The 25,404-nt window shown below is 41.4% G+C and overlaps 1 protein-coding gene across 13 annotated transcripts in view; it reads left to right on the forward strand.

The window, feature by feature from the left end:
- Positions 1 to 25,404, forward strand: part of AFF3 (AF4/FMR2 family member 3) — a 607,218-nt gene that overhangs the window by 134,847 nt on the left and 446,967 nt on the right. For 6 of the 13 annotated variants that reach the window (XM_029232776.1, XM_029232767.1, XM_029232769.1 and 3 more), the window contains 2 exons: positions 2,070 to 2,190; positions 3,204 to 4,031. In XM_029232776.1, coding sequence (XP_029088609.1) covers positions 3,264 to 4,031 — 768 coding nt within the window. In that variant the 5' untranslated portion in view covers positions 2,070 to 2,190; positions 3,204 to 3,263. The remainder of the gene's footprint in view (positions 1 to 2,069; positions 2,191 to 3,203; positions 4,032 to 25,404) is intronic. The other 7 variants (XM_029232773.1, XM_029232780.1, XM_029232772.1 and 4 more) reach the window with 2 other exon arrangements.

Raw genomic sequence — 25,404 nt, forward strand, 5'->3', positions numbered from 1 at the left:
CGAGCTTGTGTTTCTGATTGCAAATGCTGGTTTTGGTCCAGAAATCAAGCCAGTTCATAGAAAACCTGCAGTGCCTCTCTTGGCTGCAGCCCACTTCATGCCCATCCACAGCATGAGTTGTGTTTCCTCAGAACAGTCTCCATTTGAAATCCATGGAATGTTCACGAAAGCTGGGGTTTCATATTGCAGAAGCATATTGCCCTGCAAGCAGGGCAGGACAGTCGTGCCCCTTCCTTTGAATCTGAAGCCTGGTTCTGTGATTGAGTGTCATTCCCATCTCGTGCTTCCCTTATGCCCGTCACTGTCACCACGGCTACCCCGGAGAGTTTCCAGTGACTGTGGGGTTGGAGCGGTGAGCCTCGCCGTTGGGAGGCTGGGGCAGCAGCCTCCCTTTACATGAAGGTCACTGCTTGGACTTCCAAATCAAGTAACTTTGGGTAATGTACTAAGGCTGAATTAAAATGCTAACAGGCTACATGTTCTGGGCATTTTAACCTGCCCTGATCTGAAATTTAAATGAAATGCCTTAGGTGCTCTCAAAGTCTTGACAGAAGCATATTTAGCATCACCCCTTGGACAGTGAATTTAAAATATACCCTGGCCACACGGGCAGAGCTAGGAAGATAAGCAATATTTATTTTATGATCATTTTATTTGCGTCCTCTACAGCAACATGACACAAGTATGCTCTTTTACTCGAGATAGCAATTTAGCTGAAACATAACAAAAGAAAACCCCAAACCTCACTATTTTTTAAGTTTCTTTGAACCTGCAGATTCTCTTCTTATCAGCAACATTTAATAGCAGTGCGTTGGATTTGGGGCACCTGAAGCTATGCCAAAGCCCTTTTGTAGATTTCCTTCGCATTTAAACCTTGTGACAACACCATGAAGACATTGGGCTGCAGAGAGATTGCATGGCGTTTTCGTCATCATATCACTGGTTATGGCAGGACCACAGTCAGGACGTGGCTGTCCTGGCTCCCAGCTCCAGCCTCTGTCCACTAGATCAAGCTTGAACTCTAAGCAAAGCGATGACAAGGTCGCTTAAACCAAATGGGTCTGCTTGAAATGCACACAGTTGCTCATTTGGAGGACATGGCAGTTCCTTACAAGGGGTAGTGTCAGTTCCGTTGTCTACACTGGGGCCAGATTTCTCTGTCTACTGAGTTGAAAAGACAAGTCTATTTCCTTCGGTCACTTAGGTCACTTCCTTATTATTAGTTGAATTAGCCTTTTAGTTTTTTCCTTACTAGGAGGAAGGAACACTGTTTTTTCCTTAAGTCCTTCTAGTTATTTGGTTTCTGGTCACTTTGTAATTATATCTTGGGAGAAAGGATATTAATTTTCTTGCACAAAAAGGCTGAGTTCCTTGATGACATAACCATGTTTCAATTTCCGTCCTCTCTCTCGTTGCCTACACCCCTTCCTCTTAGCACATTTTTCATAGTGAGGAAGAGTGATCGTGTGAAATATATCAGAAGGAAGGATGGATTCAGTAGGAGTTTGACAACTTGACTGCTTAGCAGAGATCGGAAGAAGGCTCATAACAGTGAAAACCACTGCAGCATGGAGTTTTAACAGCTCTTTTGGGACCTAATTAATGAAAGAATCACTACAGAAGCACAGCCATGCAAAAAAAAAGAAAAGAAAGAAAGAGAGAAAGAAAAGAGTAGGAGCGTTTCCATATAACGCTCTGGGGCCATGTCATAAGAGGAAATACGCTCATAATTTCTATTTACACATCTCTGTAATTACCTTCTGCTTGAAGATTATTTTCAGTCTTCTCCTGTCAAAGTTGCTTAGATATTTCCTCTTTCACACATCAGGCAGAGAGGTCTAGTACTGGTTGCAGCTTGTCCTAAGGATTTTTTTTTCCTCCCGAAGAATGGAATTCTCGGACACCCGAGTCATACTGCTTGATTAGACTGGCTTTCATCTGATCCATGTTCCCGTTACCATTGCCATTTGCCCGTGAATCAGACCTCTGCATTCAGGTGAATGTTGTATTGAGCATTACCTTTAACTTTTTCATGTGTGGTTGTTCTCTCTTCTCTCTCCCTGATGCAGTGTCTATGAACCAGATAGAAACGTGTTACGGAGGAAAGAACGAGAAAGAAGAAATCAGGAAACTCAGCAGGATGATGGCGCGTTTAATTCAAGTTACTCCCTCTTTAGTGAACCCTACAAGGTAGACGGTTTTCACTTGTTCATCTCCACCCCTCATCCCTCCCTCTAACCGCGTTGGCCGTCTTGACTACAGGAGTTGGCCAACCAAACTTCAGACAGCTCTGCCTCTGAGGATGGGGTCTTCCCCCACAAATTTTGGTGCCTCTTTCACATGTCTTTACTGGCTAGTCCCTCAATGAAATATAACTTTCGTTTAAGATGGAGATCTGCATGCTATGACTTTTATCAATAATTGGTTTCATCTCTGCATCAGTTTGCAAAGTCAATGCCATTTGTCGTGTTTTCTTAACTATTAGGAAACAAACACTAAAAAGAGGTTGGGTTACGTATTTGTCACCCACAGATCATGCTAGGAGCAGGGTACTTGATAGGGCTCATAAGAAAGGGAATGTTGGATTGTTTCTCATTTATATCAAAGGCCAGAAATATACCTTCGCTTGCAAAATGAAGTAGCTCCCCAGATTTCATTCCTGTTTCAGGCTGCTTGGAACTGGGGATGGTTCAGGCCGAGGGCTTCCTGCAGACTGAACCCCACACTCGTTGTAAGCTTCTCTCTGATTTCTTTTGCCTGTCCCTCTGGGTTTCTAACAAGAATAATTCTATATTTAGAAGTTGGAAGCAAAATAATTTGAGCCAAATCTGAATTTTCAAGGAAAGCTTGCAGTGGGATGAAAAAAGAAAAAGGAAAAGAAAATCTAGTCCTGGAAAGACTTAATTCAGACCAGGTTGTGAAGTTGCAATCGTAACTTTCCTGATTTCCTTGGCTGTGGCACAGTACCAAGGAGAGATGCTTCGTTCATGCCCTCTGAGGCCATTAGCTGCGGTCCAGTCCTAGTGAGATACAGAGTGTTGACAGACGTCTTCAGAGACGCTGACCATTTTGATGGAATCTCTGAGCTCCCATTCTGAATGTGGCAACCCTGGCTCTTCTAGCAGTAAAGGCGCCTCTCCATCATTTCCCGTGTTTCCATTGTCTGTAACAGGAGCATGGATGTTATGTTCTTCTTTTTCCAGACTAACAAGGGGGATGAGCTCTCCAACCGGCTCCAGAACACTTTAGGCAATTATGATGAAATGAAAGACTTTTTAACGGATAGATCGAATCAGAGTCATCTCGTTGGCGTTCCCAAACCTGGGGTTCCTCAGGCTCCCGTGAACAAGATTGACGAGCATTTTGTTGCAGATTCGAGAGCCCAGACCCAGCCTGCATCCGTCTGCAGCACCACATCCTCCACCCCAGCAGTGGTCCCTGGGCAGCAGAGTAAGAGGGGCACCGTGGGCTGGCAGAAGGCCGGGCACCCACCGTCCGATGGCCAACAGAGAGCAAGTAAGCACGGACACAGGACGCTTGATTTGAACAGACCTGCTCACCCAGAGAACCATAATAAAAACCCTAACCCCTGTGTCTTGAGCCCCTCACCCTCATCTGCCTCTTCTTCTTCTTCCTCCAAATCAGCACAACAGGGCTCTCTCAGGACCTTGCTCGGAGATGGTGTTGGCAGACAGCAGCCGCGGGCCAAACAGGTGTGCAACGTCGAGGTGGGTCTTCAGACCCAGGACAGGCCACCTGCTATGGGAGCCAAGCACAGCGGCAGTGGCCACTGTGTTCAGAACTTTCCTCCATCCCTGGCTTCAAAGCCTAGCCTCGTCCAGCAGAAACCGACCGCCTATGTGCGGCCGATGGATGGCCAAGATCAGGCTCCCAATGAGTCTCCGAAGCTGAAGTCGTCCACAGAGACCAGCGTGCACTGTGCGTCATACAGGGGAGCCTCAGCCGCGAAGCCAGAGTCTGCCAGAACCAAGGCCAAGGTTGCCAAGTTCAGCATCCCCAAACAAGGAGAGGTGAGTCTTTCCTCAACACCACTTACACGCTTCCGAGTAGTTCCAAGGGACGAGCTGACTAGTTGTAAATTCCATTCCCGTGTATCTTCATTTCAGTGTGTGACTGATGTCATGTGGGATTTGTAGCCATCAGTATGGAAGGATGTACACATCCGTAATGATTTCTTAAAATCTCAAATTGATTATAATCAGAGTATTTTTAAGTACCAACAAATGCTGTTGTGGTGTGTCCGTGTTAGTTCAGGAAGGAATGCCTCCGTCAGTATAGTTCAAGGGATTTTTTGTGTGTGTGTGTGTGTGTGCACAAGCCAATGTTGTCAGAGGTTTTATACCCTGGAATAAAAGTATGTCAAAGCTTTTAGTATGTTAAGAGGTTAATTTTTGGGTAAAAGAGTTCAGAAATTCAACGTTTTTGTCAGTTTTGAAATGTTCCAGGACAAACATCACAAGGGTAGACCTCATCATGAGTTTTAAAGTAATTGTTAAATGATTCAATATTGAATATGGTGATTATTCAAATGTTTCAGGTGTCCCATCCATATTAAAATATTTGAGATCCAGGTTGGTTGTTGCTAACCAAGTGAGAATTCTCCTTGTCCTAGAAAAAATGATCTTCGGTTATATGAAGAGAGTGAAATATTTTAGTTCAGAATCTTCTGGTTTACATTTTGAGTTTATTCTAAAGTGTTTTTTCACTGCATTACAAAATACATAGGATGGATGTAAGGACTGTTAGACTTCAAAACAAGTAAATCACAATCACAGAGGTAGCAAAGAGGCTGCGGTCACTTGAACAGTACATCTGGATGGAAAATGAGGTTTTGTTTGAGAAAAGCACATCTCGTACTCTACTCCAAATTGATGACAGTTGTCCGGAACATGTGAAGAAAAAATATGACTGCACGTTTTTTTGTTGTTTTGTTTTGCTGTGATATGGTATACCAACTAAAATACAACGTGAGCTCCAGAACATTGTACTTAGGAACTGTTCACCTTTTTTTTTTTTGATATATTCTTTTCTAAAGATGGAATAACAGTGTGGCCAGAATATTCTTTGTATCTTAATTTGATCTAGTAACCAAACGAAACAAATGATTTGACATTTCTCATTGCCTGTCCGGCAAGGCTGAGCTTTACCCATTTCTGAGCTCTCATCTCAGAAAGCGCCAGGCACCCATGGGGAGGTCAATGTATTCCCCTTAGAGAAGACACATTTATTACTCGGAGATGTTTACACAGGTTCTCATGAGGAAATTAAGTGACATGTATACCAGTAACTTCTTTTGATTATTCATTTACGATGGATCCCAAAAAGTGTTAATTAGGAATTAATGGAAGCACAACGTAAGTTCTGCAAGCATTTATGTTTTTAAAAGTTTGTGGGAAACACACGTAGTTACCCTCTTTCAGAACTGAAGTTGTCAAGCTCTTTGATTTTTGTTTTCCTCATCAAAGAGCCTGTACCAGCCAATAAAGCATGACTCATTTTTGAACAGAGGGGACTCACCACCAGGATTCCCTTCATAATTTTAATCCCCAGTGATTCCTTGTTAAAATGATTTTCATGTACCAAGGAAACTCCAAGTTTATTAGGTAACAATGTATTTACTTTGGAACCTGATGAGTTGATAAAGCTCTGGTGCAAAGCCTGTTTTTGACAACCAGGGCAGCCTTATGTGGATGACTCTACAGTTTCATCAGGCTTTTGGGTATGTCCTTGATCACATGGACACTTTCAGGATGCCCTTTCAGGACCCCTGATTGGGAATGACACTCTGTACAGGTGTTGGGTAATCACAGAAAGAGGGAACTTTTTCTGTGAGATAGAGGGTCCCGCCGAGAGAAATTAGAGCTTTTATACAGGAAGTGTTTCATTTCCCTCCGTGACATTGAACTCTCCTAACATTCTATCAATACGAGGTATATTTCAAAGAGGCCAATCATACATTGATAGAAAAGAAGTAAGAAGAAGTGTTGTTTGTGGAACAAAGTTATAGTCGGTAGGGGGGGTGGTGTTTTGTTTTTTTTTTTTTTTTGGTGGGGGAGGGTATACAGTCATTATTTTAGCCCAAAGCTTTGCATATTATGGAAACTATGGTAATTTGAATCTTGTAAATCTTGTGTGTTCAAACAGTCCACAATTATAATAACAATTATGACTCTTTCTCAGTGGGCAACAGGGGGCTACCTGGAAGTTTGAAAGTTACACTTCCTAGCCTTCAGACTCAAAGGGTTTGTTGGTTGGTTGGTTGGTTTCTTTACAGTACCCAAGGGACTAAGAAATAACCTTTTGCAGATGTATCATTCAGTATTTATAGGACGTTTCTATAAAGCCACAATCATAATAGAAATGGAAGAATTTTAACAACTAATTGGATTTGAAGGAATATTTGCTTTTATTTTTTGGAGGGTTTAAAACAGTGTGGCAAACCTTTTAAAAAAATTTTAATGCCTATATATTTTTAAAACAGATACCACCTCTATGAAAATGTCCTTTCATTAGCACTGACATTGATTTCCACTGAGAGAGGGAATGTGTATTTTAGGAAAATTGACAGAGGAGATGACCTGAAGGGAACTTACATTACTTGACTACACTTCTTCAGGATGTTAGCTGGAAAGCGAGACTTAAGACAGTGTGAAGAATTTGGGGGCTAAAAGGAAGCATTGGGTAAAAGTGACATGAAGACAAGGGAAGTGAAAATATAGCTGTATGACACTGGATAGGGATGTTCCTCATAAGAAAATCAAATCAATGGCTAGGTGTAATGTGGTGTGAGGAATTAAAAAAAAAAAATTTAAGATGTGATCTCTGCCTCCAAGAAATTTACGTGAATTGAATAAATTAGACTCCAGCACTTCACTTTTAATTTGCAATTTCTCTCACAGTCCAGACAAAATTTAAAATTGGGCTTCTAGGCCTAAGAAAATTCCCTCACCTTTCATAGTCCTTATAGTAGAGAAAGATTCTATGCTATTTTTTAAATTGAGAATTTGATTTTGCACTTGGTAAATCCTTCATTCTTTCGGACACGTGCAGTCTGTCAGCTGCTGTGGCGAATCATTTGTTATCATTCTTTCATCTTCAATAATAGGTAATTAGTGTAGAGAAATTCAGTGCAATTTGATGCGGAAGTGAAGGCCCTCAAGGGAATTCCTTAACTGATCCACCTGCCTCTTGGCTGGCTTTGCCCAGCTCAGTTTTGTGTTAATGAAAAACATAATTTTGTTTTTGTAGCTGAGTCTTTCATTCCTGATGTCATCCCTCATTAAGTGAGCCTTCCCTGGCCCGCCACTTGTAAGGGTGACTCCTGTTAGGTAGGAGACAGGGGCCTTAAGGAATGGCCGAAGCAGGCATTCTAGAACGTTCCAGGGCAGGGCACACTGAATCTTATTTCCAGTTGAAGTGAGTTATTTTTTGTCTCACACACACACGATTAATATTTTGTCCTTAACGTGTAGCATATAATTCACTGTTAACCTAGAGGGGCAGATACAGTTTGTGGGATCCAACATTTATACTGTCTTGGGGGTCCTGTTTAGGAAATAAAGAATATGGAAATATTTTACACTTGAAATATATATTTTTTAATATGTGTAAATTTATTTATTTTCGGCTGCGTTGGGTCTTCGTTGCCGCGCGCAGGCTTTCTCTAGTTGCGGCGAGCAGGGGCTACTCTTTGTTGCATTGCACGGGCTCCTCATTGCGGTGGCTTCTCTTGTTGCAGAGCACAGGCTCTAGGCGCATGGGCTTCAGTAGTTGTGGCACGTGGGCTCAGTAGTTGCGGCTCACGGGCTCTAGAGCACGGGCTCTAGAGCACAGGCTCAGTAGTTGTGGCGCACGGGCTTAGTTGCTCCGCGGCATGTGGGATCCTCCCGGACCAGGGCTCGAACCCATGTCCCCTGCATTGGCAGGCGGATTCTTAACCACTGCGCCACCAGGGAAGTCCCCAAACTTGAAATATTTACAAAAACATATATAAACACATTTTTAGGGTCCCTCTTGGGGCCTTGGAGGAACCTTCCTCCAGAGCCCCTGAAACTTATACATCATTAGTTTCACAGTGCCTGTCTTTGGCTCATGGACTAGTAAGACATTGTTATTTGAAATAGGATAAGAAATCATCTAAAATGATAATTTTAGATTGGAAAAGTGTGCTTTATATGAGTCTCGAATTTGTTAGAAATAAAAAATACGTATTTATATGCCAGGTGCTATAGGCAAGGCAGAAATGGGATAATGCTATAAAAAAAAGCCTAATAACGCAGTGCCGTGGAGATAAAATATGGGTGTCAGCCATGAAATCAGTTCGTTTGGCACATTACAGCTTCAGCAGTGGCATTCTAAAAGATACACGTTTTAGTTCCTGTTTGCTATTAATTTAATAAATGGCAGTGACTTAAAACTGCTCTTGCAGAGCACTTGAAGAGCTGGGAAAAGTAGCATTTGCAAATCCAGGGAAGGAAGGAAACCAGTGACTGCCGCCCCTCCCTGTAGGTTAGTCAGTGAAGGGGAAAGAGGCACCTACATTTGAATATCAATTAATAGACTGTATGCTAGGAGTTTTCGTAGGGGTTGATAATTCATCCACAAGAACACAGTGACCGTTTTTGGTTGATCAAAAATCTGTTTGTTAAAAGAAGTCATTATATTGTTTAAGGTGTATTGATTAATCATAGCATTTTCATGATGGGCATTTTAAAATCACCATTTATACCACGAATAAAGAGCAGAAAGATGAAGCACTGTGATTTCATAAAATAGCTTCCTAGAAAAGCAATTAACTGATTTTTTTTTTTAAAGTTCATAGAAGATAAATGAGGTAGGTTTCCTATGTCCTGTCACTCTCGGTTACCTTTGTATGAAAATGGATTTCTTCCAAATGAAAGTTGGCACCAGCCTGTCAGAGAAAAAAGGCATCTGCAGAGTAATGTGTACATTACATATTCATGCCAGTCTAAATTTCTTAATTACGTTTGAGCTGTTGTTTTCAAATCCAAGGATGCTCTCTGATTGCTCCCTGATGGAATGAGGGTCCCTGTCTGTTCTGGTCTCATCGTCACCATGACCATGGCCTCCTTCACAGTGTGGCTTAGCAATGGCATCGATGGTTACTCTCTCTGAGTCTTCCTCTCCACAAAATGGGCATCCTCCATTCACTCAGCCAGGATACGGAGAACTGGTACCGCTTGGACTTAGAAGTGAAGACTCACAATTTTGATCTCAGATATGGGATGAAAGCACTTGTTTTCCATCTTATACATGGGTCATGCTGTAGGCCAGAGTGAAGGATGGCAAGTGGAAATGTTTCCGTAGTTTTTGGTACTCTTACGTTCGGTCATTGGGGCCCTACAAGGTAAAGCACTCAATCACTTAAAAGTAACTTCGGTTGCTATGATCTGTTATTGAAAATGATGAAGAAAGCATATTAAAATTTGTCCTGTGGTGAGAAGGTGCAGGTGTCTTTTTCTGTCCCCCTTTCCCCACTGGCTCCTTTAGATTCACATTATAAAGCTGAGTCTTCCAGCCTTCAGGTGGGAAACTGCTCCCAGCGGTGGAGGCATTGTGGGCAGGACCCGGATGGAGGTGGTTGGCAAGCCCCACTTTATTGTCCCCTTGTATTTTCGCAGTTCTCATAAAGCTTCCTGTCCCAGAAAGCATCTAGATGGATGACAGGGCTGTTTTCCCTTAAACTGCAACCTTGTGGGTGTGATTCCAGACCTGGGGCTAATTGAGAGCTTGAGGCTTGTGAGTTGGGAGCCACTTGAAAAGATGATGTGTGGTCCAGCATCTCCCCCGCCCTAGAGAAAGGGTCACTGCACAGTCCAGTGAGGAAGGCCTCTTCTTTTGAGTTTCATCCTTTCTTGGTCAGAAGGCACACGCAAGCTGGCGTGGAGCTCTGTGGAATGGCCAGGGCTCTGGACGCCTGCAAAGACTGGGTTCCCATCCTGGTTCTGTCATTTGTTAGCTGTGTGGCCAGGAGCCAGGGGTTGAACTTCGCCTCCGTTTCCTTCCTAGTGAAGTGGAGAGAATGATAATATCTACTTGACAGAGTTACCAGAGGGAGGAGTAGATGAGGTAAAGTATGTAATGTGCTTAGCACAGGGATATCACGGTAAGCATTCAGAAAATACTGGCTACATTATTCTTATTTGAAATGCCCCTGAAACAATAAAAGCAAACAAGATATACAAATAAGGGTGTTATTAGCAGTGGTTTTGCGTGTGTGTGTGTGTGTGTGTGTGTATGTGTGAGTTGGAGAGACAGAGGCCCCATGACGAGAGGTGGGAGGAGAAAGAAAAATAAAATTCTGCAAGTTCTTTTGTGTTTATTTTGTTAAAAGTAACTGCAGTCCTGAAGACTGAGACTATCCTGGATTAATACAGCAAAGCCTGAGTGACATGACTCTCCCTTATTTAACAGATAGCCCCCTCTTATTTATTGCCGAGTCTGGGATGGAATTTCTCATTCTGTGTATTCGGCTTTTCTGAGCTGTTATTATCTGCCGTGGACCACATCACACTTGAGCTTTATTTCCAGTTAAATGAGATAGAAAATCCACAAGACGGGGGCTGAGAAGAAAACATTAACATTTTTAGGTAGCAGGTATTTCGAATGACTCATTGAAATAGATCTCTTTGGAGGCACAGAGTATTAAATAGCGTGTTTAATTGGGCTGAGCGGCAGCGTCGCTTACCCATGTGAGGAAGCTGCGTTCGTGATGCCTCTGTAGTAAACGGGGTGTCCTGCTCTTTACACGCTCCATCCGGGGCTGCGCCAGGGGACCAGCGGCCTGCTGGCCACCCCTGGACGTGGCAGTTTTCTATTTTGACCCAGCGTCAACCTTCAGGACCAGCAGACGCTTTCACAAATTGGCTGGCTTAGTACAGCAGAAATGAATTGTCTCACAGTTCTGGAGGCCAGAAGCCCCAAATCGAGGTGTCAGCAGACTTGGTTTCCTTTGAGGGTCATGAGGAAGGATCTAGTCCAGGCCTCTTTCCTTGGCTTGTGGATGGCTTGTAGGTGGTAATCTTCTCCTTGTGTTTTCAGGGTGTGAAACCTCTACCTGTGTCTGTCCCATTTTCCCCTTTTGGTAAGGTCATCAGTTATATTGGATTAGAGCCCACACTAAGGACCTCCTTTTAACTCAGTTACCTTTGTAAAGACCCTATTTCCATTTAGAATTTAAAATTGGGGGGATCACAGTTCAATGCAGCCGGTGCCCATTGATGGCATTTTTATGGCTGTTTGATAAGTTAATAATGTACAGTGCTTAGAACAATGGCGGGCACATAGTAAACCCTCAGAACATCCACACTAATGGTAACGACTATAATTATTATTATACTTATTTATAGTAGCTCTGGCTGCCTCACATTTCCCTTCTGATATGCTCAGCCCTAGATGGTCTGAGAGTTCAGAATCTGGGAATTGAGGTGAGGTGTGGATGAAGTTCACTAGAATTGGAGTGCCTTGTGAGGGCAAGGATTTCTGTTTTGTTTTGACTACTTTGCTTACGGAAGCATCCCTGACTGTGCCCAGCGCATAGTTTGTGCTTAGTTAGGTATTTGTTGAATCAGTCGATTAATTTAAGGACGTGGGTGAAGGAAGTCACTCCCTTCCAACCACTGACCTCCTCTCGCTGGGGCCTCAGTAATTTCTGCCCAACCTTTTATGGGAAGAGAGGAGGCCGACACTTCCAACAAGTAATTTATAGCCGCTGTTCCGAAGGGAAATGGGAACCATACTTACTGATGTATGTAAACACAGCCCGAGTGAAATAAACCACAGAGCTATATGCTGGCCTCGGAAACAAAAGCTGAAGCAGGCTGGGCCTCTTTCTCCCTGTTCTCCTTTCTTTGGTTTCCGTGAGCAGAAGCCCTGGCTGGGGGGCAACACGTGTGGCGGGCCGTGTCTGCGATGCTTCTGGTTTCCGGCCACGTGATGTGAGCTGCGGTGAAAAGACTTGGGAATGAGCAGGGCGATGGGGGCTGTAGGGAAGAGCCTGCATCTTCAAACTTTCTGCCACACGAATTAAGTTTTCATGGACTTGAAAGAGCCTAGAATACGTGGGCTTCTTGGAGGCCCCCTTGATTCCAGGGGGCGCTGATTCCCAGAATGTCCCTTGGCCCTTTTCCTCTACGTGTCATTCTGTGCTTCACCGATCCTGTTTCTGTCACGATCGCTCTTCCAGTTACTCGTGGTAAGGCACTGGTTCATAATTTACACAAACGTAATACACATAGTTATCCAGAGCTCTGTTTATTTGTCGTCTTCCAGACACATCCTTCGGAAATATTGCCAGTTACGTAACATTCAGGTCCACGTAGGCCTTGGTCAATGCAGTAAATGGTTGACCTGTTTAAATGTGTGACAGAAGGATAAACCGTGGAAAAAAGAAAAGTGTGCACATTCAGCTATTTACCAGCCCCTCCGCTCCCCTTCCCTTTGCTTCTCGGGTGTCTTGAAAATCTCACAGAGAGAGCGTTGGTGACGGAAGGTCTCCCCCAGATCCCTGTGGCATGTCTGATTCCTCTCTGTGTCAGCCCTATACAGGCTCATCCTGTCTGTGTCCAAACTCCACAGCCAAGAGGCAGCTCACAGCCTCCTGGGGGGCCTTCCCATGTTTGGCTGCTCTCACCTTTCCTATGTTGACCTGCAGATCCACCTCTCTGTAATGTATGCTTCTTAGTTTTTTTGTTTGTTTGTTTGTTTTGCCGCTCCATGCTGGTTGCACGGTGTCCTGTGGGATCTTAGTTCCCCGACCCAGGGATTGAACCCGCGCCCTCGGCAGCGAAAACGCAGAGTCCTAACCACTGGACCACCAGGGAATTCCCTCATGCTTCTTAGCTTTAGTTGTGCCCACTGGGATTTCAAATCGCTGTGTATTTCTGTTGTGTTTTGCTATTAACTCCTGTAGGTTAAGTCTTCACTTTGCTCCTCTGGACGATACGCCACGTGGGGTCATGCCACCCTTTCCCGATAGACATTCAAGTCCATTTAAGCGTGAGTTTTCAGGGTAGCCTTCCTTGCTTCATCATAGCCCATCTAAATCACTTCTTTATAACCTTTTATAAGTGGTGATAAGTATTAGAGGGAAAGGAAAAAGCAGAGCAAAGGGGGCCGGGGATGCACATGCTCAGAGGGTAGGGATTGGGTTGCAGGGTTAGAAAGGGTGGTTAGCGTAATCCTCACTGAGCGAGTGAGATTTGAGCGGAGGAAGGTGAGGGAGTTCACCAGGAGGACAGATGGAGAAAGTGTCAGGTAGAGTAGGGTGGGCGTTTTGAGCCAAGGCCCAGGTGGGGACAAGCCCCTCACCCTGGAATAGCAGCAAGGCGTGCGCTGAAGTGGAGTTTGCGGCGAGGACGGGGACGGGAGGAGAAGCCCCACCATCTGAGCGTTTTTGGCCCAGTAAGGACTTGGGCTTTACCGTGAGTGAGAATGGGGAGCCCATTGGCGGGTTTTGAGCACAAGTGTTGTGATCTGACTTAGGTGTTACAAGGATCAGTCTGGCTGTCATATTAAGAGTAGATTGTAACCGGGCAGGGGTAGAAGCGGGAGCTCAGTCGGCAGATTGCTGCCTTGATCTAGGGGAGAGCTGATAGTGGTTAGGGCCAAGGTGGTAGCAAAGATAATGAGAAGACTGGATTCTGGATCTACATTGAAGGAGAGCCAGTAAGGTTTTCTGACGGCTCAGATGACAGATGGAGAGGAACTGAGGTCAGATTTTGCCCTGAGCGACTGAAAGGAAGTTGCTGTTAACTGAGGTGGGAAAAGCTATATGGGAAGCAGGGTTTTGGGGGGAAGAGCAGGAGTTTATTGGGTTTATTGAGTTTGGGGTGTCTCTTAGTCATCCAATGGAGGTGGTAAGTGGGCACACACATTGCAGTGACAATTCCGGAGTTTGGTAGGGAAGGAAATCTATATCTGGGCCAGAGATGGAGATTTGGGAGTTTCCCACATACACGTGGTACCTAACACCTTGAGGCTGGATGAGGTCTCCCAGGGCGTGAGTGTGGCTCAAGAAGAGGGCTGAGCCCTGGTGCAGTCCTACGTCAAGGGGTTGATGGGTAGAGGGAACCCGCAAAGGCGACGGAGAAAAAGGGATCAGTAGGTAGGAAGAAAACAGAGTGCGGTGTCCAGAAGCCACAAGGAAAGAGGGTGTCAAGACAGGAAGGGAATGATCACCAGTGTAAATTTTGCTGATGTTGCATTTAGTAACATGGAGGAAATGTTTTGGGGCCAAAGCCTGTGTGGGTTGAAGAGAGAATCAAGCAGAGGAATTGACACATTACATATAGACAACTGTTTCCAGAAGTTTTGTTGCAAAGGTCAGCAGAGATTTTGAAAGTAGCATGTCTTCACTGTAAAAATTTGGATGAAATTGAAAACATAAAGGAGAAAAAAAAATCACTTGTAATCCTACAGTCTGGAAATGATCATAATTAACATTTTGGTATAGATCCTTCTGGTCTTTTCCTGTACTTCCAGCTACTTTATGGAATTGGAATGAATCTATTATATGGTCATTATCCCATTCATTTTTCTAACATACCATAACCGCTTTATCATGTCATTGAACAGTCTTTGGCAACATTCAGTTCTGGTTTTTGCATCTTATTTAGTTGAGAGATTTCAGTGTTTTTATCCTATGGAGGTACCATAATTTACTTACATAATCCTTTTGTTGGGCATTTAAGCTGTTTTCAGTTGTTTTTTTTTTCCACTATTGTAAATTTTTCTGCAATGAATGGTCTTATAAATAAATTTTGTGTTGATATAATATTTCCCAAGAAAAAATTCTTAGACATCTAATTTATAATTCTAAATGAACCAAACCTTATCATATATAATCTTTGTAAATTTTCTTTTCATGTCCTTTACCCATTTTTCTGTTGAAGTATTTGTTCTTACTGAGAAAGTTCTTCAAAGTTGACCTTTCCTAAATATATTGTAAGCAATTTTTAGTCTTTTGATTAACATTGTTTATAGTAGTGAAATTACATTTTGTATCTTTCTTCCTGTGATGGCTTCCTTTGTATTGGGTTGGAAAAACCCAAACGAACTTTTTGGCCAGCCCATGTTTTAAAGGCTATTTCCATAGGTATATTGGAGAGTTAAATCTAACCTATGAAACCATGAAAGAACTAGATGAAAAGTTACCTATCTGGAATTTATTTTGCTATAAGGTAAGGCTTTACTTATTTTTTCAAATAGTCAAATTCCAGTATTACTGATTAATTAGTGTATCTTTTCTTTATAATTTCAGTAAGAAAAGAGATATAAATGGTCCATCTTTATGGGACTGTGATGTAGCTATAGGTAGGGATCTTATGATACAATTTCTTGTGAAACTGGAAATTTTAAGTCAACATGTCCAGCCTTTCTTCAAGTCCTACCACTTTGACAGTCTGCTTCAACCATCAAAGAACTTCCTTTCTTCTAAATTCCTATCATGTCCACATGTGTTGTGTTACCATATATTATTATTTACTTTTCTTTGTGTCCATCTGATCTCAAAAATATCTTAAGTACCTTGAGGTCAGGCTTCCTTCCTGTTTATCTTTGCCTCAACATCTAGAATAGGATTCTGTTTGATCTAGTACAGAATTATTTTGTCCCTGAGTTCTAGACATTGAGTTTGTTTCTGCACCTGATAGAGGCACACCTACTTTCATTGGTTTGAATGATGTTTGGTAACTCAGTGACAGAAATAAAGACTAGAATAAAGTTCAAACATAGCATATAATCCGACCCAGCCTTTATCTCCATCTGCTTACCAGTGATCTTGCTGTGTCCTAATAAGCGTGTCATTTTCTATCACATTTTTCTCTCTTTGCTTATGCTTGGAGTGTTATCCTTTCCTAGTCTGCCTGCCAAATTCCTTTTTTCAAGGCCAGTTCCTCTTATAAAATACAACAGTAATACTTGGAAATTAGAAAGTCACCACCTGGAATTGAGAATTGTTGACATATTGGCATATTTACTTTCCATCTTATTCTTGATATTTTTCTGTTTCGTTACTTATTGTTTTTATTAATAAGTTACATGCTCATTTAAACAATTTAAATAATGAAGAACAATGAAATTTAAAAACCAAATCAGGGGATTTAACTGGTGGTCCAGTGGTAAAGAATTCACCTTATAATGCAGGGGCCACAGGTTCGATCCCTGGTCAGGGAACTAAGATCTCACATGCCGCGGGGCAACTAAGCCCCCGCTCCACAACTACTGAACTCGCGTGCCTCAACTAGAGCCCGAGTGCCACAAACTACAGAGCCCATGTGCTCTGGAGCCCACACCACAACTAGAGAGAAGCCTGCACACCATGACAAAGAGCCCGCGCACCCCAACGAAGATCCTGCATGCCTCAGCGACGATCCCGTGTGCCGTGGCTAGGACTCGACGCAGCGAAAAATAAAATAAATAAGTAAATTAAAAAATCTTAAAAAGAAATAAAAGCCAACTCAGATCCTACCATCCAGAAGAAAAAATCACAGACATAAGATGAACTTCACTCCAGATAACATTCTTTCTCTTTCTTCCTCTGTCTTTATATTTCTTTGGATTCATCGAACGTGGAGCTGCTCTTGAGCTTTGATGTACGTTCTGATGTGCCCATCCTGTTATTTCTTGTAGATGTTTCATTCTTTCTGCTTAAATACCTGAATTATCTCTTCTTTAAAATTCTGCAGCTTAATGAGAACGTTTCAGTACCGAGCATTTCCCGAAACATGGAGTGCTCTTTCAGTCTTTCAAGATTAGTCCGCTCTTCTAGTTCAGGGAATTTTTTTTTTTTTTTTAATATATTAAGTGTTTGCACATGTTTTTCACACATACTGGTTTTGATTTGCCTTTGAATTGAATTATCCTTATGTTGAGTCATATTGGTCTTTTTTTTCAGACCTGTTAGTTCCTTTCTAATTGCTTTGATCTGTATTTTTTCACCTGCACTCACTATTATTTTCCTAAACCTTTTCTTCATGTCAGTGATTCAGTTTGGGGTGTACCTTCTGTTTCTTGCTGCCTCTGAGTTTTTTTCCTTAGTTGTATCACATGATCATTTATTTTTGTAAAAAAAAAAAAAAATATATATATATATACACACACACCCCAATGATTACTTTTCTAAGAATTTACAAAATTTTAATTCTCATTTCTGTTGTATTAATTATAAGATTAATTTATTGTTATAATTCAGGGTTTTATTTTTTCATGAAAAAGTTATAAATCAAACTCTTCTTCACTTAGACTATTAAATTTTCATTCTTCCTTTTAATGGGCATTTTCTAGTTACACAACCCTCAGGAAAAGAAGCATCTCTATTATAAATTAATAGAGCACAGTGCTGCTTCATGTGATAGATTCCAAAAACAGTGGCTTAAAGACAAGACAGAAGTTAATTTTTCTTTCATTTTAAATCTGAGATGGTGTGGGGCTTCTGTTCTGTGATATCCTCTTATGGACTCGGGCTCCTTTTCTCCTGTTGTTCTATGACCAGTAGGAGTGTTAGGCTCATCCACGTGATCCAGGATGGTCCATGTTCCTTTCCAGCCTGGGAAGAGAGAAGGGAAAGGTGAGCACATCCTGCCCTTTCATGGTTCAACTTGGAAGGAGCACAAACCACTTTCTTTCATATCCCATTGGCCAGAATTAGTCACCCAGCTCTCTCAGTTTCAAAGAAGGCTGAGGAAAGCATCCAGTCTTTATGCTGGGTCACCATGTGCCCAGAGAAAATTTTTATCATTATGGAAGAAGACACGAATAGATTTGGAGAAAAACAGGCAGTCTCTGCCGTATAGTACTTACTACTGTATATCGGTGGTTGCTTGTTTAAAGGTTTGTCTCTCATGATTTCCATGAGCCCTTCAAAGGAAAGAATTATTTCCCCACTCTGATTTCCCCAGTGCCTGAGTCCAACGTATAATAGGTGTTCGTTCAGTAGTTTTTGTTGAATTGTTGTTTTTGAATTAAAATGACACAGTCTATGTAATTTGTTGGATTTCTGAAAGAATGGGATCTGTAAATTCATAAAGTGTTTTGGGACATTATAGAAATTTTTGACAAATAGAGAAAGGCTCCCTATTATATTATTATATATGATAATTACCCCTGAAATCAATGATATTATAAAGTATATAAGTTTGATTGAAGTAAGTATAAATATAGCCAGTAATATAGGTTCTTCTTATTCAATATGAAAATTTCTTGGAATAATAAGTGGATTCCTATCTAAATTCATGAGTTCTCTTATGACATTTGGGTTAAGCCTGAAATGGATTAATCTTTTTCTGATAAAGTTTCATAAGCTGTGATTTCTCTGGTGACCACATTTAATTAGGTATTAAATAAACTGCTTATCTTTATACCAACAGGTTTTATGACTCCATTTTTTTCCTGAGCTGTATTTCATAGATTAAGTAGCTAGCAGAAGTAAAAAAAAAAATAACATAAAATATTTAGTAGACCACAATATCCTTAGGTTAAAAATTAAAATATGCCTACTTTTAAAATGGAAAATAAATATTTAAGCTTAAATTTAAAGAATAGAAGTAGGTAAGATAGTCTAAATATGTACATTTCAGTGGGAAAAAAATTCATTTTGCTTTTCCAGGTACTGTTTTTTCCCCTAGAAATTGAGTATGCTTTTATTAAGTGGAAAATTCCGTTTAATCTGCAAAGGCTGAAACATTTTGTGATAAGGTTGTGAAGGTTTTAATTAAAAACTTGAGTTTTATTTTTTTCAGTACCATACACCATGGTAAGATTCTTCAACTCAAATACACTGACATTCTGACTCAGCTTTTTCCCCTCTGCCCAAGCGTTGGAATGGAGAGGAGAGCCTCGCAGGCCTTGTGAATGTTGAACAGCCAAGATTAATTTAATCTGCTGTTTTAGTGAATGGAACACCACAGAGATGGATCTGGAAACACCAGATGACCTTTTGTACAGATCAGAGCAAGAGAGTTTCTGAGTTGCCTGCAGAACTGAGATCCAAAACCGAAGGAAGATCACCAATTGTCAGATTGCCTAAAGGCATAAAGTCTATAAAGGGATTAATTTTTCTCAGTCTGTTTCCTAGAGCACAGTGACGTTTTAGAAGAGACTCTTTCACCCTCCAGAAATTTGTTCAGTTCCATCAAATTGGAAATGAAATGACTGTTTCCTTTCTCTGTTAATCCCTCTCCTCCCCAGTAAACTTCAAGTGAAGACTATGTAGGGATAGGTGAGTAGGGTAACCTCCCCGGGAGAAAAAGTGATGGCTCAGCTGAGTACGTGAGGGCTGCGGTGAGTTGGGTTCATCTGAGTTCCTAGTTCGAGTTTCTGGCATGTATCTTAGGCTGGTATCTCTGGGGCCTTGGTGGTTAAAATAAACAGCATCCAACATGTACCGTGTTCTCACTGGAACTTGATGTCTTGGAATCATCTAGGGTTCTTCTTTATTTATACCGTATCTTGTTGGTTGATCTTTCCAAAAAACTCGAATATTCTTCCAAATCTTTGTGCTACCTTCCTATTTAACTACTTCACTTTCATACTAGCTTTTCCAGCTTTTGAATGTTCAACTGGTCAACCGCTCTTTAATAAGCCCTGAACAGCATTATCTGATTAATCTCCTAAAGATCCAATTTCACCTCTTTCTTCCCCACCTCAAAATCTTGGCAAGCTCCCCTCCTCCCTGTGGGTTATAGAACAGGCATTTCATGGACAAATTTAAGTTGTTTAAGATAATTTAATTCCATAATTCCTTTAAAAATTCAAAAAATTGTAAAAGAAACAAACAAAACACATAGCATAAAATTTACCATCTTAACCATCTTTCAGTGTACAGCTCAGTCGTGTTAAGTGCATTCCCATTGCGGTGCAACAGTATTTCATAACTCTTGAGGGGTTTTATCCCCCCCTCTCTGAAGAGAGCTGTAAATCTTGTGATATCTCACACAGGTTTTTAAAGTATTCTGTACTTAAATGCTTAAGAACTTAATGCCATTCAGGTGAAATCATTGTACGCAATTAAGTGGTGGCTACTGGGATCTTCCTGGAGCTCAGTTACGATTGTGCTGCTCCCTCTTCCTTTCCCTGGTGTCTCCTCGGTGAGTAAGGACTGTGCCTCACTCATGTTAGGTACTTGGGAACTGTTGAGTGGCTGTGTGGGATGGTAAGACCCCTGTCGATGTAGGATATTGCTGCTTTTTCACCGCCCTCCCAAGAAGTCAGGCTAATGCCATGATGTTATGATGAAACACAATTCAGCTACATCAAGAAAAAAAACTCGTTAATATTGTTAACACTCTGGGATCAGCAATTAAAACTAAAAAGAGAACATGTGAAAGCAGCAAAATACTTTTCTAATATCTGTGAATAATCTTATTCAAGTGAATTATTTGATTTTACTTGCTTTCACACATGCCTTTAGAAATAAGTAAAATGAAAGAGAACAGCATATTTTGAACTGATTTTCAACCTTCTCATTTCATAGGATTAAAAAATCATGGTTTTGATTAAAATTCACAGGTGGACTTATCAATCTCCTTTCCAGACCTGAGCCCCTGATTCATTCTTTTTCCTTTTTTGAATCATTATTGGGTTAGTCGCCAACGAGACTAACCGGCACAAGACTTTGGTCAGTTCTCTTAATTGCTCTGGGCTTCAGGTGCATTAAATTAGACCCTATTCTGTTCCAAACCTATTTTGGTTCCTTTTCATGATGTACCAATGACATGGTATAATAAAATATAATATACAACCTTGTCAGCCTCTGCACTATATTTCTGATTTGGATAATGTGAAATAGAACCTTTTACATTGCAATGAAACTTTAAGATGACCATAAATGACAGTAAAACCTCCTAGGATTAAAATATCAAAAAAAAGTTGTATAAATCTGATTAATTAATTTTGTATTTTATACATTGCAGTGTTGGTATTCTGGATTCTGTACTATTTTCACCCTACAAGTTTTCCCATGAGGGAAGGGGGAGGAGTTTATCCATCTGATGACTTCATATATCATCTGTACGATTATAACATGTATCTCTAGTCTCTACCTTCCTTCTACACTGAAGAGCCATATTTCTAACTGCTTCTTGATGTGCCCTTATGGATGGTTTTGTAGACACCCCGGACTTAAAATGACCAGCACTGCTCATACTGCCTTCCGCAGAGGGCTTTTCATCCGAAATTCTGTGTCTTGGTTAAAAGAGGGCGTTTCCTCTGGGCTCTAAGCTAGAACCTTTGAAGCCATTGTCATTTGCTGTTTCCGTCATTCACCTCTACTCCGCAGTTAATTCCTACTAATTTTATGTAAGAAAGGCTCTTGAGTGGGATCCCTCGTCCTTGGGTTTTATCACCTCTTGGCTTTTTGCCATTAATCTTTTCCAAGTGTAGTTTAGCTTCCATATCACTACCAGACGTGTACTGATTAAAAAAAAAAAATTTTTTTTTTTTTTTTTTTTTTTTCTAATGAAGAGGAAATGGAAAGGAAAACCCGAGTCTGATCATGTTACATTCTGGCTCCAGCAGCTCTTTTTGTTCCTCACTGGCCTGGAGCAGCTTTCAGCATCCCAGAGGTGTCTTCCACGTTGGGAGGGTTATCAGTAGTTCTGTGAAAGTGATGTTCAGGTTACACTAGTTTTTACTCCCATATTCCTTAGCCTCTTATACCAAATGTGGATTATGAATCTCTGAAAGGAGACCATTCGAAGCAGCATTTTCTAAGCTCCTTTGACCACAACACTATTTTGGTGGTGGTTTTGTTTTTGTGTCTTGCAGAGCAACTTATGGAATTCGTATTCTGAGAAACATATGCTAGAAAATACTAACCTAGAAGATAAAAATCCAGATACTTGGACCTTCACCATCTCACCTCACCCGCCCCTCTGGCTCACACCTCAGGACCCTGAGCCAGGTCCACTCTTCTTTAGCCACTCAGACCTTGACTCTGTCCCCCAACACACCACGTGCTCTCATGCCTCCGTGTTTTACGGTGAATTGTTCCCTACCTGAAATCTGCTGCATCCACTCACCCTTACCCCATCGGGCACCCGTCACTAAACCTCTTTACCATCTCCTCTGTGAAACCTCTGCTCCTCATGGAATAAGCTACTTTCTTTGTTACTTCACAGCACTTCTTGTCCCTCTGTTTTTATCCATCCCTCCGTCCATCCACCCGTCCATTTACGTAGCTGTCTCTTTTACTAATCTGTGGGCTCCCAGTCAGGCTGGCACCCTGTCTTATTCATCTTTGTATCCTGGGCATTGAGTGCAGTGCTTACCATGCAGGTGCTCCACAAATGAATGTCCAGTTAAAAAAGAAGCTTAAAAACATAGTGGGTTTTTTTTCCCCACAAAGGACTCATAGTATTTTGTAAGCAAGCGTTATCCCAGGCTGGAGATTGAGAAAATAACATACTTCATATCTTACCTCTTGTCAGAATTCTGGCCAGACATTAAATTTTTAAACACCAGAGAATACATTTTCAAAAGCTCTGGGTAGCTCAGGATTAAAAGCATGTGTATGAAACCTTCGTTTGGTAGCAGTCAGTTAGCAGGGAAGTGTCCCCACGCTAAGAGTAACTAAGAATCTGAAATCTCTAATTTCATTAAGGATACAGATCTAGTTTTCTTACATTTTGGCTACAAAAGAGTTCTTTAAAGCAAGTAAGTGCCCATAGTCTGGTATAAGCCAAAGTCCAAGTAATGTCGCTTATCCCAGCTGAAGTTGAGAGTAAATTAGAATGAAACCTTGTCCTTGTCCTGGGTCCCCGGCTGTATCTCACAGTGGCATGAACACGGGAGGGTCTGTGGATGGACCTAAACTAACATTAGCTCCGAGATATCCCTGTCTGTGGGATCATCGCACGTGAAGGCAAAACCAAATGCTGAGTTATTTCAGTGCGTTGCAACAGACAGCAGTTTGTGGAGAGTTTCGTTGTGCCGGGTACAAGTTCTCTTGGGTTTTCCCTAATCAATGTGGATGGACCCCAGAGAGATTCACGCAGAGATTATGGATGAAGTGTCCCATATCCCCTCTTTTAGGTTTAATGGTTTGACATGAATTACGGGGTAGGATCAAGCTATCAGAAGAGAAGTCAGCCTTTGCAACAATGTTGAAATAGATGAACAAACATAATGAGAGGGGTCAGTGAGACCCTCCTCTCAGGGTAAAGAAAGCCTCTTTATGCCTTTGACCCCTGGTTCATGCATTGACGGTCACCATTTGAGAAGTGCAGCTGTGAAGCCACTTAAAGTGTGTGTGATTATGTTTGTAACCATAAGCCTTTTTGTTCATCAAAGACCCAACTGGGAGGAGAGAACGTGCAAAACAACCACCGTATCAGCACCGCGACTTATTTAGTAAAAGCTTCCCCAGGTCCGCTCCTGTCTTAATGCTAATTTACAGCATTAATGTCAGCTTCCGAAATTGCAGTTCCAAATGAAAACTCCACCACTCTTCAACCCACCAAACATTACTGAACTGCACGATATTTTGCAATGTTACTGAACTACTGGATATTTCGGCGGTGGTAGTGTTTTAAATCATTTTAAGTATTCGGACTCTTAGAAATAAGTCAACTTGTGTAGGCATTATCTTACGTTTTCTACCTTTCTCTTAGCTTCTTTACATCGGTGGCTCTCTGTAAGGATTATTGTTCCTTGGGCAAAAGAGTGTGATAACACGTCATTGAAAAAATGCGCTTAGAACCACATTTTACTGAAAATGACACGTTTAGAACTGCTTCTTTGCTTTAAATTATAACAGTGCTAATGAAATGCACAATAGAAAGTTATTTAACATCCATACCTTTTGGGGGGTCGTGGTAATCGGTTTAACCTATTAAATAAGGAGCTGTCCTAGGACATTTAAGTGACCAAGTATGGCCAACTCAGTCAATCAGAAAGTAAAACTTAACGACTTGATAAAGATTGTAATCTGGATACTGTTGTAACAGCGTCAGGATGTTTGTGATCACTGGATAGACTGGGTCATGTGAAGAGGTCCTGGCTCAAATTGGTGAGCAGCTCATTGAGAATCATGAACTTTAGTGCATGCCTTGACTATCTTTTTAATTTAATCTTATTATTTTTTTTATTTCTTATGGAAGTACCATTTATATAATGGAAAAGTGATCATAAGTATACAGCTTGAAGAATTTTTACAAATTGCACACATCTGTGTAACCCTCACCCAGATTAAGACATGGAGCATTACCAGGCCCCTAGAAGCCCTCTTATGCCCCCCTCACAGGACCTACCCTACCCACCCGTGGTTGACCACTGTCTTGACTTTAACAGCAAAATGATTTTTGCCCGTTTTTGTACATTACATGGTTGGCTGCATGTGTTCAGCCTTTTGTGTGTGAGAGTCATTCATGTTGTGCGAATTGTAGATTTCTCTTTGCAGCAGAGTGGCATTCCATTAATTTGTCCTTACCTACCCATTTTTATTATAATTTTATCGTTTCATTAATTCTATTTATCTTATTTAACGGCACACCAGTTTACCTTTAAAAAGGTCAAATGCTATTCATTTAACTGCATGCTGTGCAATCTTTTAAAACATGGATAAATGAGGCATCCATAAATTGAGCCAATGTTATGAGTAAAAGAAGCTGGTAGCACATTTTCATTATTTGAAAGAGGTCAGTCATGTCCATGGCCGTCCACTGCAATTCTGAATCTGTAAAAAGAAAGTGAATTTGGGAGAATGCCAAAATAAATTTAGTTGCAAGATGATGACAGAAATATAGTTGTACTTAAGGTTTGAACGTTGGCTTACGCTTTCTCTTTGGATGGTATTTTTAACAGACTATTTTAAAGCAGAAAAGGTGAATTCGGTTTGGTTACCCAGAACAAAATTTCCAGCATGTAAATGCCTCACATCTGTGTATTTGTTTTCCTGTAGACAGAACCAGCAAGAGTTTAGTGATGAAATCTGTTCTTAATTATGAGAGCAGCTGCTGCAGTGGTAGCCGTTTCTTTTTTTCTCCTCCTGATGTGAAGTTGCCTGATTTACTCATTTTTTGCCTGCGCTTTCCGGGGTTGCTAGTGCAGAAAAGAGCCCCTTTGTGAGAGGTTGCAATTTGTTTTCTGTATGAGAGCCACTGCGAATGGACTAAATGTGCACAGCAGGGTGGTTTTATCTGTCTTCCTCATGCCCTGCAAGCTGTCCTTACCTCTGCTCAGCACCAGAGACCCATAAAACCACCCAACAAATGAGGGGCCTGTTAAGTGCTCTGGCAAGAATCTCAGGCAGCAAGCAGCTCTTGTGAATTAACTGGGTCCTTCTGATGGGGCGGGTGGTGGTAGGGCTGGAAGATACCGAACTAGAACATATGGTGTTAAGAAACTATTTTGTTTTTAGGTTTGTAG

This window comes from Monodon monoceros, unplaced genomic scaffold (genome assembly GCF_005190385.1).
Source record: "Monodon monoceros isolate NGI ecotype Baffin Bay Population unplaced genomic scaffold, NGI_Narwhal_1 Super_Scaffold_19, whole genome shotgun sequence".
NCBI classification, from domain to species: Eukaryota; Metazoa; Chordata; class Mammalia; order Artiodactyla; family Monodontidae; genus Monodon; species Monodon monoceros.